Raw genomic sequence first — 12,725 nt, 5'->3', positions numbered from 1 at the left:
AGCACCATGCCTAAAATATCCCAGCTATGCCCAGGCAGATTCCTAAATAGATGCTTTCCTGGCATGGCATGGGGGGTAACTAAAGCAGAGTGGTGTTAAAATTATTCTGGGAAACGATTAGCAAGAGGAAATCACCCTAATAACTAAAGGAAGCCTGAGGCACAGTGCTGCATCAAGTATTGGCTTATACCTAAATAAGGAGAAAGTGGAATCATTGTTGCCTTTTAAACCACTGTTTCTCTTATGAATATCAAACTATACCCAATTTTAAAACAAAAAAGTTGATTAATCTCTGCAGGTTCTGAAGACTGAAAATTCTGCTAGTCCTTTACAAAAGGACTGAGCAGAAAGCCTGCCTTTGGTCCCACAGTTTAGCAATTTCATGATTTCTCAATTTTTTTCTAAAGCAGTAAACAACTTTTTTTAACTAGTCCTAAAAAATAAAATTTAAGTCTGATGTGAAATGGCAGAAAGATTGGTATTTTAGAACATACTCAGAAAGGCAAAAAAAGCAGGGGGTGGGGGGCATTTTCTTCAAGATCTTTGCAAAAAAACCAGTCAAACTACAGCTCATGTTTCTACAATGATGTTAGTCATTATAGAATTTCAGTCATTTGTTAGGAAGCAAGGCCGGACACTGACTGTATAAACTGGTATGACCTCTTTGAAGAGCAATTTGTCAACATCTTATGAAAATTTCAAACACTCATACTTTCTAACCAAAAACCTGCCAGTAATGTCAAAGATATACATACTTGGAGATGCATATTAATAACACATTTTTTTAAAAACATTCTTACTAAGCTCTAAGTGTTTTATGTGTCCATTCTCCTCATGACAGTCCTACAAGGTAAATTTATACCTGCCCATTTTACAGACCAGGAAACAAAGAGAAGGTGACGATAAGTAATGTGCCAAATGCTCACTAGTATTTAATGCAAGTGATACATGAACTTTAGAACCCACGACTCTAACTACAACACTATGTTGCCTTCCCAGCCTGACTTTTAATAGCAAAATATTAGCAATACAGTAACCTACGTGGGCGGCAATAATGGACTTTTAACTAATACAGCCATACAACAGACTTCTATACAGCCTTAAACACGATATATGTATTAAAAGAAGCGCCTCGCTACATATAAATTACGTGCAGTTGCATAAGCATAAATCTGTAGAGTACAAATGAAATTAATGACACTGGTTACCTCTGGAAAGTAGGTCTGGAAAGTGAGGCCTATCTTTTTGTACTTTTTTTTTTTTTTAAACTTTGGGGCATACACATACATCACCTATCAAAGTAAAAACTATTATATTGGGAGTCAAGACCCGATTTTGCTTTGCAATTAACTAGCAAGTTAATTAATCTTTATAGTTCACTTTCCCTAACTACATAAACCAGGAAGGTTGAAAATTCGGTGATCTACTACCTTTGGAAAATGTCAATACTTCAGATAAGCATGGAATTATCTTTTTGGAGGGCTGGAGGAGTGTCTCAGGGACACAAGGTATTTCCAAACCTGCTCACTAGAGCTCCCCTCCCTTCTGGTACTAACATTCTTTGAACAAGAATTTTTTACAATCGGAGAGTCGCAGGTTCAAATTCAGCTCCCTCCTTAGTTGTTCTGTAATGGTTAAAAATTATTTAACACCTGAGTCTCAGCTTTCTCTATAAAATGGGAATATTTACCAAACAGAATTATGAGAATTAAACAGAACAGCATGCCTAACACAGCGCCACTGTAGATGCAAATAGTAAGTTCGGGGGGGGGGGAGGGGGGGGGAATCACACAACATATGCCATCAGCATGATCATGCCTAACAATTTTGACATTAAAAAAAACACATAATCTTTATTTCTCAAGAATTAGAAATTCCTTCTGTATCAATCTATAAAGAAAAAAATTTCTCAGAATTTTTGTGCTCCAATGAATAGGAATTTATCAGGAAAGAAATTCTCAATGTTAAGAGTACTTTAAACATATACCACTCTAGGTGGAAAGTAATTCTAGACTAATGTGTTGCCTTTATAAACACAAAAAAAAGGTAAATGAAGGTCATGCTCTACCAAGTTTATTTTTGACTTGTGTATAAAAAGCACTATGTCCATTAGTTACTAAGTGACTTGCTGTCACCTCAACTACACACTGTTACTCACTGGATGTGACATAGGCCTCATCAATGTCTTTTCAAAACCAATTACTGAGTTACCTCCAACATAAAACAAAGAAATTTAACGACTCTACAACTTGGGAAAGCTTCTCCAGCCTGTCTCCAAAATTCTGCAGACTCCCACAGCTCACTGGCCTTTTCCATTCATTTTAAAGAAGATAGGAGTTTTATTTCTTTTTCCCCTGGAGTTTAGTGGTTATTCCAAACCGTGCTCCCAGGAGCAAACATGCACTTGCGCTTGCAGACAGAAGTCGTTCAACACAATCCTTTCCCGGGAACCCTTGACCACACAGCCGCGCTCTGGCACCCTGAAGACAGCCCCGCAAATCCTACATCAATCATACGTCTCCACGGTTGCCTTTCCCACTTGCAGAATGCCGCTAAGCCCGGCAGCACCACCCGACCGTCCCGCCCCACGACCACGGCAATCATTCGCATAAACCTTTCTCAGCGGGGCCACAGACACGGCGCATCGACCAGAACACCCCTCCCCGACACGTCCGTGCGCCACTCAGGACCCTTCCCCGTTAGGAAGGTCCGGGGGAAACGCAATCACGCTCGTGTCCTGAGAAGCAGAAGCACCCTCCCTGGGTCGCGTTTCCTATGGGTCTGTCCCACATTTCATAGTCCCAACAGGAACGTCTTCCTTTGGGGGAAAAAAAAAAATAAAAAAAGATGAGCAGCAGCAGCAGCAGCAGCCGCCCCGGCGAGGGGCCCGCCGCGCCCCCCGGCCCCACGCCGCGCGCACAGGCCGGGCCCGCGCGTCCGCGACCCCCGCACTCCCACGGGGCGCCGGCGCCGCCGCTCCGAGCTGGCACTGCGGGCGCGGGGCCCGCCTCGCAGCCCGCACCCCGCGTCCGCGCAGACAGCCATTTTCACCCGGGGAGGAGGCGGCCCGGTCCCCAGAGCGGGCTCGTTCAAACCTCCTCTCCTCCCTCGGCCCGCGCGGGGCGACGCGGCTTCCCCAGGGACCCGCGGAGCGGCGGCTTTTCCGACCTCGCCGCGGACCAGGACCGTTTGTGACCGAACAGGCGAGGCTGCGGGTCCCCGTCGAGGGCGGGCCCCGGACCCAGGACCCCGCGCGGGCGGCGGGGCTCCGAGCGGGGCAGCCCGGCCCGCGTCCCCGGGCGCGGCGACCGCCGCCCGCTCCCGCTGCCCTGCCCGGCCGAGTCCGGCTCCCCGAACGCAGGACGGCGGGGAACGGGTGGGGGGAGGGAGCCGGAGAAGAAGCAGGGGTCCGCCGAGCACCTTACCTCGCTCTCCGCCGGGAGTTGGGCGGGTTGGGTGGCCTGGGGAGGGGAAAAGGGTCGGGGGAGGGGGCGGGGAAAGGGGGGGAGCCCTGGTGAGGTGTAGCTTCGGAGCAGCTCCCGCCGCCGCCACGGCCGCCGCCTCCTTTCCGATTCACTCAAACAAACAAGATGGCTGCCGTTACGCCGCGACTCTTCCTGCCGCCCAAATCCTCGGTTCAAATCGGCAGGATGTTTACGGTCAAAATGGTACCTGTGCGCCTGCGCAGTGAGCGTAAGACCCAGACGGAGCGACGCAGGCGCACTGACCATTTCCTTTCCTTGGGACCCCGCCTCCTGGTTGTACAGCGCCGAACTGAGCAGGCGCGAGGGTGATGCTCTTGCTGGAGGGTCTTCCAGCGTTGTCAAACTGGAAAGTAGCGCAGGCGCAGTGCTTTGCCAAGGAAGTGATTTAAGTTCCGGCTTTATTGCCCTGGTTTTAAAGGAAAGAACTGGCGTTGTGCAGTTCCGTGTGTCCCTGACACGAAAAATGTACCTTAATGGTTCTTAGCGACGAAAGTAACATAAAACCCTTAAGCAAGTCCCATAAAATGTAGGGTCTCATTCATTCAAATCGACCTGTATCGTACATGGTCCTCTCTGAACCACACAATGTGATAGGTAGGATCTGGGATATAATGATGACTACAACAGAGAGTCCCAACCTTCATGAAGCTTGCAGTATAGCCAGGAAGGGATGTTACATTTTCTAGAAATAGTTATTTGTGTCACGAAGCAGAAGCCAGGTATAGAGGGCGACCTGACATTGGGGAAGTCGGGCAGTGGGAGAGAAGGTCTTCCCTGAGAAAGAAGGTTGATTCCAGGAAGAGGGAACAGCATGTGCAAAAGTCCTGTGGCAGTAGAGAGCCAGATGGGCATAAAGGAAAAGAAAGCAAGCCCATGTGTCCGAACACTAAGGGAGGCTTCTGCATTTTAAAAAGACCATCCAGGTATGCTAAAGAGGACTAAAGTCAATGTCCAGATGTAATTTGTGTTTATTTGTGTTCATTTGTTTTTAAGGAAATAAAACTAAAGAATTGGTGACTGATTCCTTATGGGGTTGTGGTAGGGGGGTTGCAAAGCGGATTCCTCCTGGTTTGGGGCTTGTAGGATTACATGGACTACACTGGGAAGACATACACTGAGGGCAGATGGAAGAGGTTTATACGAGGGTTTTGTTTTGTTTTCTCGCCCATTTCACGTCAAACTTCAAATTCTGTCATTCGCTGCCTTAACTGGTGTCTCTACCTCCAGACTTGTCATCCTTCAGTCATCAATTATCTGCAATGCAGTCAAACGAACCTTTGCAAAACACATATCTGATCACTCGCCTCCTCTTCTATAAAATCTGTAGCTTTTAGGCTATTACTCAAAATGCTGAAGATGATACAATGATCTAGCCCCTGCCTCCTGCTCCAGCTTCCTCTCTTGCCCCTCTCATCCTCATGGTCTTTTCAATTGTCAAGTGCACCCTGAGCCCTCCTGCCTTGAGGTTTTTGCATTTGCTGTTCCCAGTGCTTAGAACTGTCTTGTACTTCCATGCCTTCTCCTTTTGTCTAATTCTTGACCTTCTATAAATTAGTTAAAAAGTCACTTCCTCAACATAGTCTTCCCTTATCCTCTGTATTACTGAGGGTAAGATTATTACTGTAAAAAATGGTCCCCTTTCTGCTCCAAATTCCAGGGCTTTACAAAAAGGCCCTGCCAATTACCACTTATATGACCAGGGGTGTCTTAACTCTGTGTTTCTTCTGCGTTTCTCATTTGAAGTTATTGTGAGGATTCATGAATTAACACATGTAGAAGCACTTGGAATGGGGCATGGCATATTGAAATAATTTAAGTTATTTTTATTACTATTTTCATTGTTATTATCACCATTTTCCTCCTATTTTTTTTCCTTTCTAGAGAATGGCATCCAGAATTAGATAGAATCTTCCTAGCGAGAGTAGAAGATAGTGAGAATGTAATTTTTTGACGTGGACACCTAATACTTTTTCAATCCAGCCCAATCGTGTGTTAGTTTTTAAACTGCCTTTTTGGAATTTCTTAAAAAACAGAGGAATAATTTATTTCTCTGTCATAGTTTCTGAGTGTAGATGCATTTTAAAGTAAAGGAATATGCAGAAAAGCTGATACTATTTGAGCATATACATTCCTCATTATCACCAAGAATTACCCTTACATGCTGGGTCCTTCCAGGGTTTTTAACAGTTCTGTCTTTGAAGGATGATTATGAAGGATGGATTTTGGGTTCAAATTCATCTCTTTTTCCTCCCAGGTATTTTACCATATGTAATTTACTTAACATCTCTGGTCTTTGATTTCTTTGTAAAAATGGGGATAATACTTTTCATGACTGTTGAAAGAATTAAATGAGATGATATATATATATATATACATATATATATATATATATATATACACACACAGCATAGTGCTTAGAACTGAGTAATTACTCAGTAAATTGCTCTTGTTCCTTCTACCTCCTGAGTAATGAAATAGCTAACAAGGTATGGCAAATATTTACCAGATATACAACTTTTAAGAACATCATCAAACACACGGACACTCCAAATGCCCCTCTTAACTATGTTTTGCTCTACGCCCATTTGTAATCATTATTTGAAAAAGTTCTTCTCTCTTACTGTCTGTCGCTATATATCTATCCCTATCTCCATCGCTCTACCTCTCTATCTCTCTGTCTCTTACCTTTCTGCTTTCTCCAGTACTGAACTTCCAAGGTACTACCACTTCTTTTCTCCTGAACCATTTATTCTCACCCAATAGTTCTCCATCCAAGCCCAACTTCCCTTTCATGGATTTTTATATAGTTTCTTCACATACAACTCTAGTCACCTGAATCTGCTGGATTTGGTTTATTTCAACAAGATATCTATTCTGCTCTGGCTTGAAGTCCCACCCTATTAACATATTCATTCATCTCCTTATACTAAAATGTCGAGTTAACTTTTCTTGCTGCAAAATTTAGCTGCAGTCAATATTTTCTTTACTTGTAAATACTTATTAAATAAATGTACATTTGTCAATTTAATAACTGTGAATTTGTTTGACTAAAATCACAGCAGGCCAGATTTAAATTACAGAATTAATCTACCTTCAGTTGAAAATGGACTGCTTTTCTGATTACTTAGTTGATGACTTGTATGGTTGATGACAATCACTATCTGAAACTGGAAGCTGCCACTGTCTTGAGTATGTTTGTAAAACAGCTGTGTTCTTTCTATGTCTTATTATTTCATGATGACACACACAAAACTGAGACTTTCTGTGAAATAAAAATTTACAGAAAGTGATGACCAACACCCAGTAGCAGAGTTGTTTAAGATTTACACACCATTTTGTAGACTGTTCCTCTGAGTTGTCAAACTTTTAAAACAGAACAGAAACAATAATGTAGCAAGTAGGAGGGATCAGATTAAGAGAGAAATAGGCAAATGATTTCCATGAGTATTTCAATGTTAGTAATGGGTGAGCATTAAGTATGTTGCGCCAGAATTTTTTTAAAATTGTACTTAAAGAAAAGTCAAAGTATAAAATATTTGTTGCATGTAGTTTCTAAAATTCATTAAAGAAAAACCCAGAAAGAGTGAATAGCCTGTTTAAGATTTTTGGGTTAAACAGACAAAAATGGACAGAAAGTAACTGAAAAAAATTGTAGATTCTGTCTTTCCTTTAAGTGTCAACAATATTTTTTCATCCCTAAGAGAGATGGTAATATTTTGATTAACAAGGAAACAACATTTATTTAAGGACAACAATCATTGTCAAAAATGTTATAACTAGGCACGGAAATTATATAAGGAGGAGAGGGATTAAAGACAAAACATCAGTACTGAAATATCAATTCTTAACATATAGGGTTTTGTAGGCCATTGAAATGATAGATTTCATTCACAGTCACATGCTCAGCTTCAGGATTTGAGTCAGGACTGTGCTCTGGAGAAGGGCTGCAAACATCTCTGTCAAGGCTGCATTAAGGGTCTGCCCAGCAGGTAGGTGTCAGCCAAGAAAAATCACCAGGGCCCAGGAGCGGGGGCCCAGGGAGGATGCCAGTCACTGGGCCACGTGGGGCTGCGAGCTTGTCAAGGCTGAGGTTGAGAGCAGGGGAAGCTGCAGAGGCAGAAGCTGGGTCAGGGTCTATGCTAATCACTGGGACTTTTTTCATAAATTTCATTATGCTGACAACATTTCAGTACCATGAGCCATGGTAGGTCTTTAGCTGGGAGTTTTTGTCATTGACTATTATGATGCATTTCTTCTATTTTCAAGCCCATCATCTCTTATGTAATAATGCAGCATCTTTGAGAATAATGGGTACTTATCCAAAAGCAGATGGATATTGCTTCCTCGGAACCCCTCTAGTCATTCCAGAATGCAGGCATTTTTGTTATAAGGGAGTATACATTGTTCCTTCCATTCTGCAAAATTGCTTGCTAATCATAATAGGGCAAGCCAGGAAAATAGGGTTGGGGTAGATCTCCTAAAACCTATGCACCAAAGAAATAAAAAAAAAAATACAAAATAAAAAGAGGTAACAATCCTAATAAAAAAATATTTGCAAACTTAAAGACATGTTAAATTACCACTAATCAAGAAAACAATATAGCAAATATAGTACTTTGCCTAAAAAGGTGACAGTAGTTTGATGGTAGGGGTGTAAGGAAAGGCAGAAGCTGCTGAGTTATGAGACGAGGACAAATTGCACAGAGATGAGAAACCCCGTCAGTAAGCATTTCAAAGACACAGCATGGGCTCACCCAAGCCAAAAGGTGACCTGATGTGAATGGGCATCATGTACAGTCCTGTGTACATGGCCTGATGCTGAGGTGTGTTAATGTGCTTTGCATTATCTTCATGGGGGTAAAAAATAATGTGCTGGGGGAAACTTGAACTAGTGTAACTTCCATGTCATTTGGAAATCACTCTTCTTTCTGCTAATCGTATGTGAGGAATTAGCATTTTATAGAAATTCACACTGTAACAGAACGCTAAAGTTGAGGTTTTATTATCAGAGAGGTCTAATATGTTCAGGGCAGCATGGCACATAGTGATACTTTTCTAGTTTAAGTGGGTTTACAACTCATCGTGAGATCTTGCTAAAATGCAGATTTGCATCCAGTGGTTTGGAGTGGGGCCCAAAAATGTGTGTGTGTGTGCGTGTGTGTGTGTGTGTGTGTGTGTGTGGCAAGCTTCCAGATAATTCTGAGGCTGCTGGCATGTGGATCACATCAAAGGGCAAGAATAGACTTGGAGCCAGGTAGATCTGGGTTTGCATCATGGCTCGTCCATCTAGAGGCCGTGTGACCTTGAGTAAGTTGCTCAACTTCCCTAAGGCTGTTTTCTCATCTGTAAAATCAAGGAAATTATAGCTACACCCTTATTGTTGTGGTGTTCATTACATGAGATGACATATCTGAAGCATCTAGCATAGTGCTTGGCACATTGTTTGAGTCCAGTAAATAATAGTTATTATTTTAATATTACTGCAGTAACCATTATTGATATTTGGATATCGAATGACATCCTTATTTTCCTCAACATATTTACTATTCTTTCCTTCTGAGATCTACTGATTTTCTCCTTCACTATTGATCATTATTCTGTATTGAGTTCTAAATTGAGTTTAGTTATAGAACTAAAACTGAGAATTCCATTCCAACATAATTCGCCTCTCTTTTTTTTCAATGTGGCACATGGCACCCAGCTAAACAGATTACATTTCCCAACCTTTTTTGCACTTAGATTTGGCCAGATTAGTATGTTCTACTCAGTGTTATGTGGGCATTCCTAGATTTCTTAAAAAGAAGCATTTCACCCTTCTTCTCTTTTCTCCATCTTGCTGCTTGGAACATGGATGTGATGGCTAGCGCTCCAGCAGCCATACTGGACCATAAACACAAGAATTATGCTAAGGATAGTGGAGCAGTGAGATGGGCAAGCTTGGAACTGTCATGTAATTCTTCAACTGCCTACCTCCAGAGCTCTTTTATGTAAATAAGAAATAAAGTCATGTCTTGACATTTTTGTTTTTTTCTGTTATTTGCAGCTGTATCTAATCTTCATTGCTATGAACACTTACTGGTTCAAGTGCTTTACATGATACAAGGGATATAAAAATGAATGTCTCGTCTCTAACTTCAAGTAGCTCAGTATTCTATGTCATATAGATTAGTTGTCTTTCATAGAGTACTATTTTATAATTTCATTGGGAGAATTTTATCCCCTATAAACTTCACTTTGAAGCTCTCTTCCTTATTATTTTTTATTCTGATAAGTCTCACACCAAATATGTTCTTCCAAGTCTTTGTCATATATTCCAGTCTTCTTTTAAAAATAACATTTTAAACCATGTGTGTGGTGGGGAGGGAGGGAGGTATCAGCATCTATAAATCAGTAGTGGTAGCCAGCTTTTCCAGTATCTTTTTGCTTTCACAATCATCACCTTCATGGTGGAAAACTGAATTTACAAGTATAAGCCTAAGACATGGCAGTTACCTATTCTAGACTTTAGGCTCACTGGCAATACTTTGCAGGTTTCCCTTAAAGGCAGCATTTCATGTTATCTGAAATTGTTAGTGGTTTGTAAGTTTGCTGAGTTTTGGAAAGCTTTCTATATATCTCCTTTGAGATGCTGCCTCCAAAACCTAACAGCATTTCTCTTTGGTCATGTCAAGTCTGTATAGAAAAGTCTCTGCACACCTCAGGAGAATTATCATGTGCAATGGTTATGGATTACTCCTGGGATAGAGTTTGCTAACCAATACCTTTTCCTTCTTAGCATTATAATTGAATACAGGTAACTAGCATGGCTTCTCTCAATGGTCCAGAATCAATCACCCTTCATGGACAAAGGTGCATCTGACATAAACTCTTCTCTTTTATTATGCATTGTGTACTTCTCGTATATAGTTAACTGGATTTAATTTATGTTAAAGTGTTACTTCAATCACTGGTAGGATTTTAAGTTGCAGAATAAATGTTTTCAAACTGGACAAACTCTTTGTCCACTAGTTAATGAAAGGGAAGGCTCAAAAAGATATCAGGCGTCATTGCTGCCGCCATGCCCGGAGGTCTCCTTCTCGGGGACGAGGCTCCCAACTTCGAGGCCAATACTACCATCGGCCACATCCGTTTCCACGACTACCTGGGAGACTCATGGGGCATTCTCTTCTCCCACCCTCGGGACTTTACCCCAGTGTGTACCACAGAGCTTGGCCGAGCTGCAAAGCTGGCCCCGGAATTCGCCAAGAGGAACGTGAAGCTGATTGCCCTTTCAACAGACAGCGTTGAAGACCATCTTGCCTGGAGCAAGGATATCAATGCTTACAATGGCGAGAAGCCCACCGAGAAGCTACCTTTTCCCATCATTGACGATCGGCATCGGGATCTCGCCATCCTGCTGGGCATGCTGGACCCGGCCGAGAAGGACGAGAAGAACATGCCTGTGACAGCTCGTGTGGTATTTATCTTTGGTCCTGACAAGAAGCTGAAGCTATCTATCCTCTACCCAGCTACCACCGGCAGGAACTTCGATGAGATTCTGAGAGTCGTTATCTCTCTCCAGCTGACAGCAGAAAAGAGGGTTGCCACCCCGGTTGACTGGAAGGATGGCGATAGCGTGATGGTCCTTCCCACCATCCCTGAAGAGGAGGCCAAGAAAATTTTCCCCAAAGGAGTCTTCACCAAAGAGCTCCCATCTGGCAAGAAATACCTGCGCTACACGCCCCAGCCGTAGGTCTCCCCAAGGCATTGGCGCTGGAGCTCACAGCACCGAGAGCTGGAGGGTGCCACCTGCCTCTCAATCTTTCCTACAGCAATTCCAGAAAAACATCCCCATCTGATCACAGCCAAGGTCTTTAGGTTGCTACAGTACTGGCTTATTAAATGAAAATGGCACTAAAAACTCCGTAGGGTTCTCTGCTCTGTGCCTTCACCAGCATTCTGTCCTGTTTGTGTATCTCAGCCCTCCGCTGGCTCTCTTTGAAATACATTCTGTATTTGAGACGCAGATCTTGCTGGATCTCTGCAGGGTTTGTAAGCAACAAGGTAGATCCATTGGTTGAAAAAGCCCGCTTTGCTCCATCATGGAATGACCATCCGTTTTTCAGTTGTTCTAATCGAATCCTCTCTTCTGTTCCACATTTTGGGGAGCAGATCTGTAGATCTCTTAGTTTATAACCCAAGAAATTAGTAATCCAGATATTCTCCAGTATTCAGTGTTTTGATCACAGCTAAGGGGAGAAACTTTTCAGTTCTGTTGTTTTCCAGTAGATAACTGAAGTGGGAAGAGCTGGGGGGGTCTTGGGAGATCTTTAAATATTTTGCTAACAGAAACTTTTCAATACGTTTCTACCAAAAGAGGGAAGGTACAGAAAAGCCTCCCCTTACCTGCCGGGAGGAGTAGCAGAGGTGTGAGCAGAATGACAGTGCCGTGTGCCTTTTATGCAGTCTTTTCCGTGTGTTGGTCTGCTCCACTGTGATGGACACCAAAGGGGCCCACCTTGGGAGGGAGGAGAGGACGACTGGAATTGTTTTATTATAGAACTATTCTTGCTGGCAGGGTGGGTATTTTCTGAATTTTGCTTTTTGGGGATCTAGCCAATAAATCCTTTGTTAAAACTGGAAAAAAAAAGATATCAACAAATTATTTATTTTAGGTGTGAAAATGGTATTATGGTTGTATTTTAAAAGAATGTTGTTATCCTTTAGAGATGCATACCAAAATATTGAAAGGTTAAGTGATAGGATGTTTGGAATGTATTACAATATAATCCCCCAAAAGTAGGAAGAGGAGTGGGTGCGAGTATAAATAAAACAGGATTGGTTATGAGTTGATAATTGTTGAAGGTGGGTGAAGTGTATAGGAGGGATCACTTTAATTTTCTCTCTTTACCTTTGCATATGTTTGAAATTCTCCAAAATAAAAAGTTTAAAAAATTTTAAAAATGAGATGAAGACAAGAAGAAAAATTTTTAACCTGGAGACTTCTAGTCAAGATGACAGAGTAGGAAAACACTGTGTTTGCCTCCTCCCATGACCACATCAAAATTGCAACTAAATTATAGAACAACCACCCTTGAGAACCACCTGAAGACTGAACAGAACTCCTATAACTAAGGATACACTGAAGAAGACAGGTCAATACTGGTTAGAGGGACAGAGGGGTGAACATGCTGGTCCCACACTTACATGTAGCAGTTAAGAAGAAGGAGGGCTATCTCAGCTGCAGAGATCCTCACTGAA

General features: G+C 42.3%; 2 protein-coding genes across 3 annotated transcripts in view; one reads left to right on the top strand and one right to left on the bottom strand.

The window, feature by feature from the left end:
- The window catches only part of RAD21 (RAD21 cohesin complex component), a 28,415-nt gene extending 24,650 nt beyond the window's left edge, over positions 1–3,765 (bottom strand). The window contains exon 1 of one of the 2 annotated variants that reach the window (XM_081071142.1): positions 3,426–3,765. The gene's annotated coding sequence lies outside the window, so the exon portion shown is untranslated. The remainder of the gene's footprint in view (positions 1–3,425) is intronic. The other variant, XM_081071143.1, reaches the window with a different exon arrangement.
- Positions 3,766–10,536: 6,771 nt separating this feature from the next.
- LOC308506764 (peroxiredoxin-6-like) lies at positions 10,537–12,106 on the top strand. The gene has a single exon (XM_081070666.1). It carries the CDS (start codon positions 10,543–10,545, stop codon positions 11,215–11,217), a length of 675 nt encoding a protein of 224 aa, XP_080926792.1. The 5' UTR covers positions 10,537–10,542; the 3' UTR covers positions 11,218–12,106.
- The last annotated feature ends 619 nt before the right edge of the window (positions 12,107–12,725 follow it).

This window comes from Rhinolophus hipposideros (assembly GCF_964194185.1).
Source record: "Rhinolophus hipposideros genome assembly, chromosome: 13".
NCBI classification, from domain to species: Eukaryota; Metazoa; Chordata; class Mammalia; order Chiroptera; family Rhinolophidae; genus Rhinolophus; species Rhinolophus hipposideros.
This window is presented reverse-complemented; position numbering and strand designations above follow the sequence as displayed.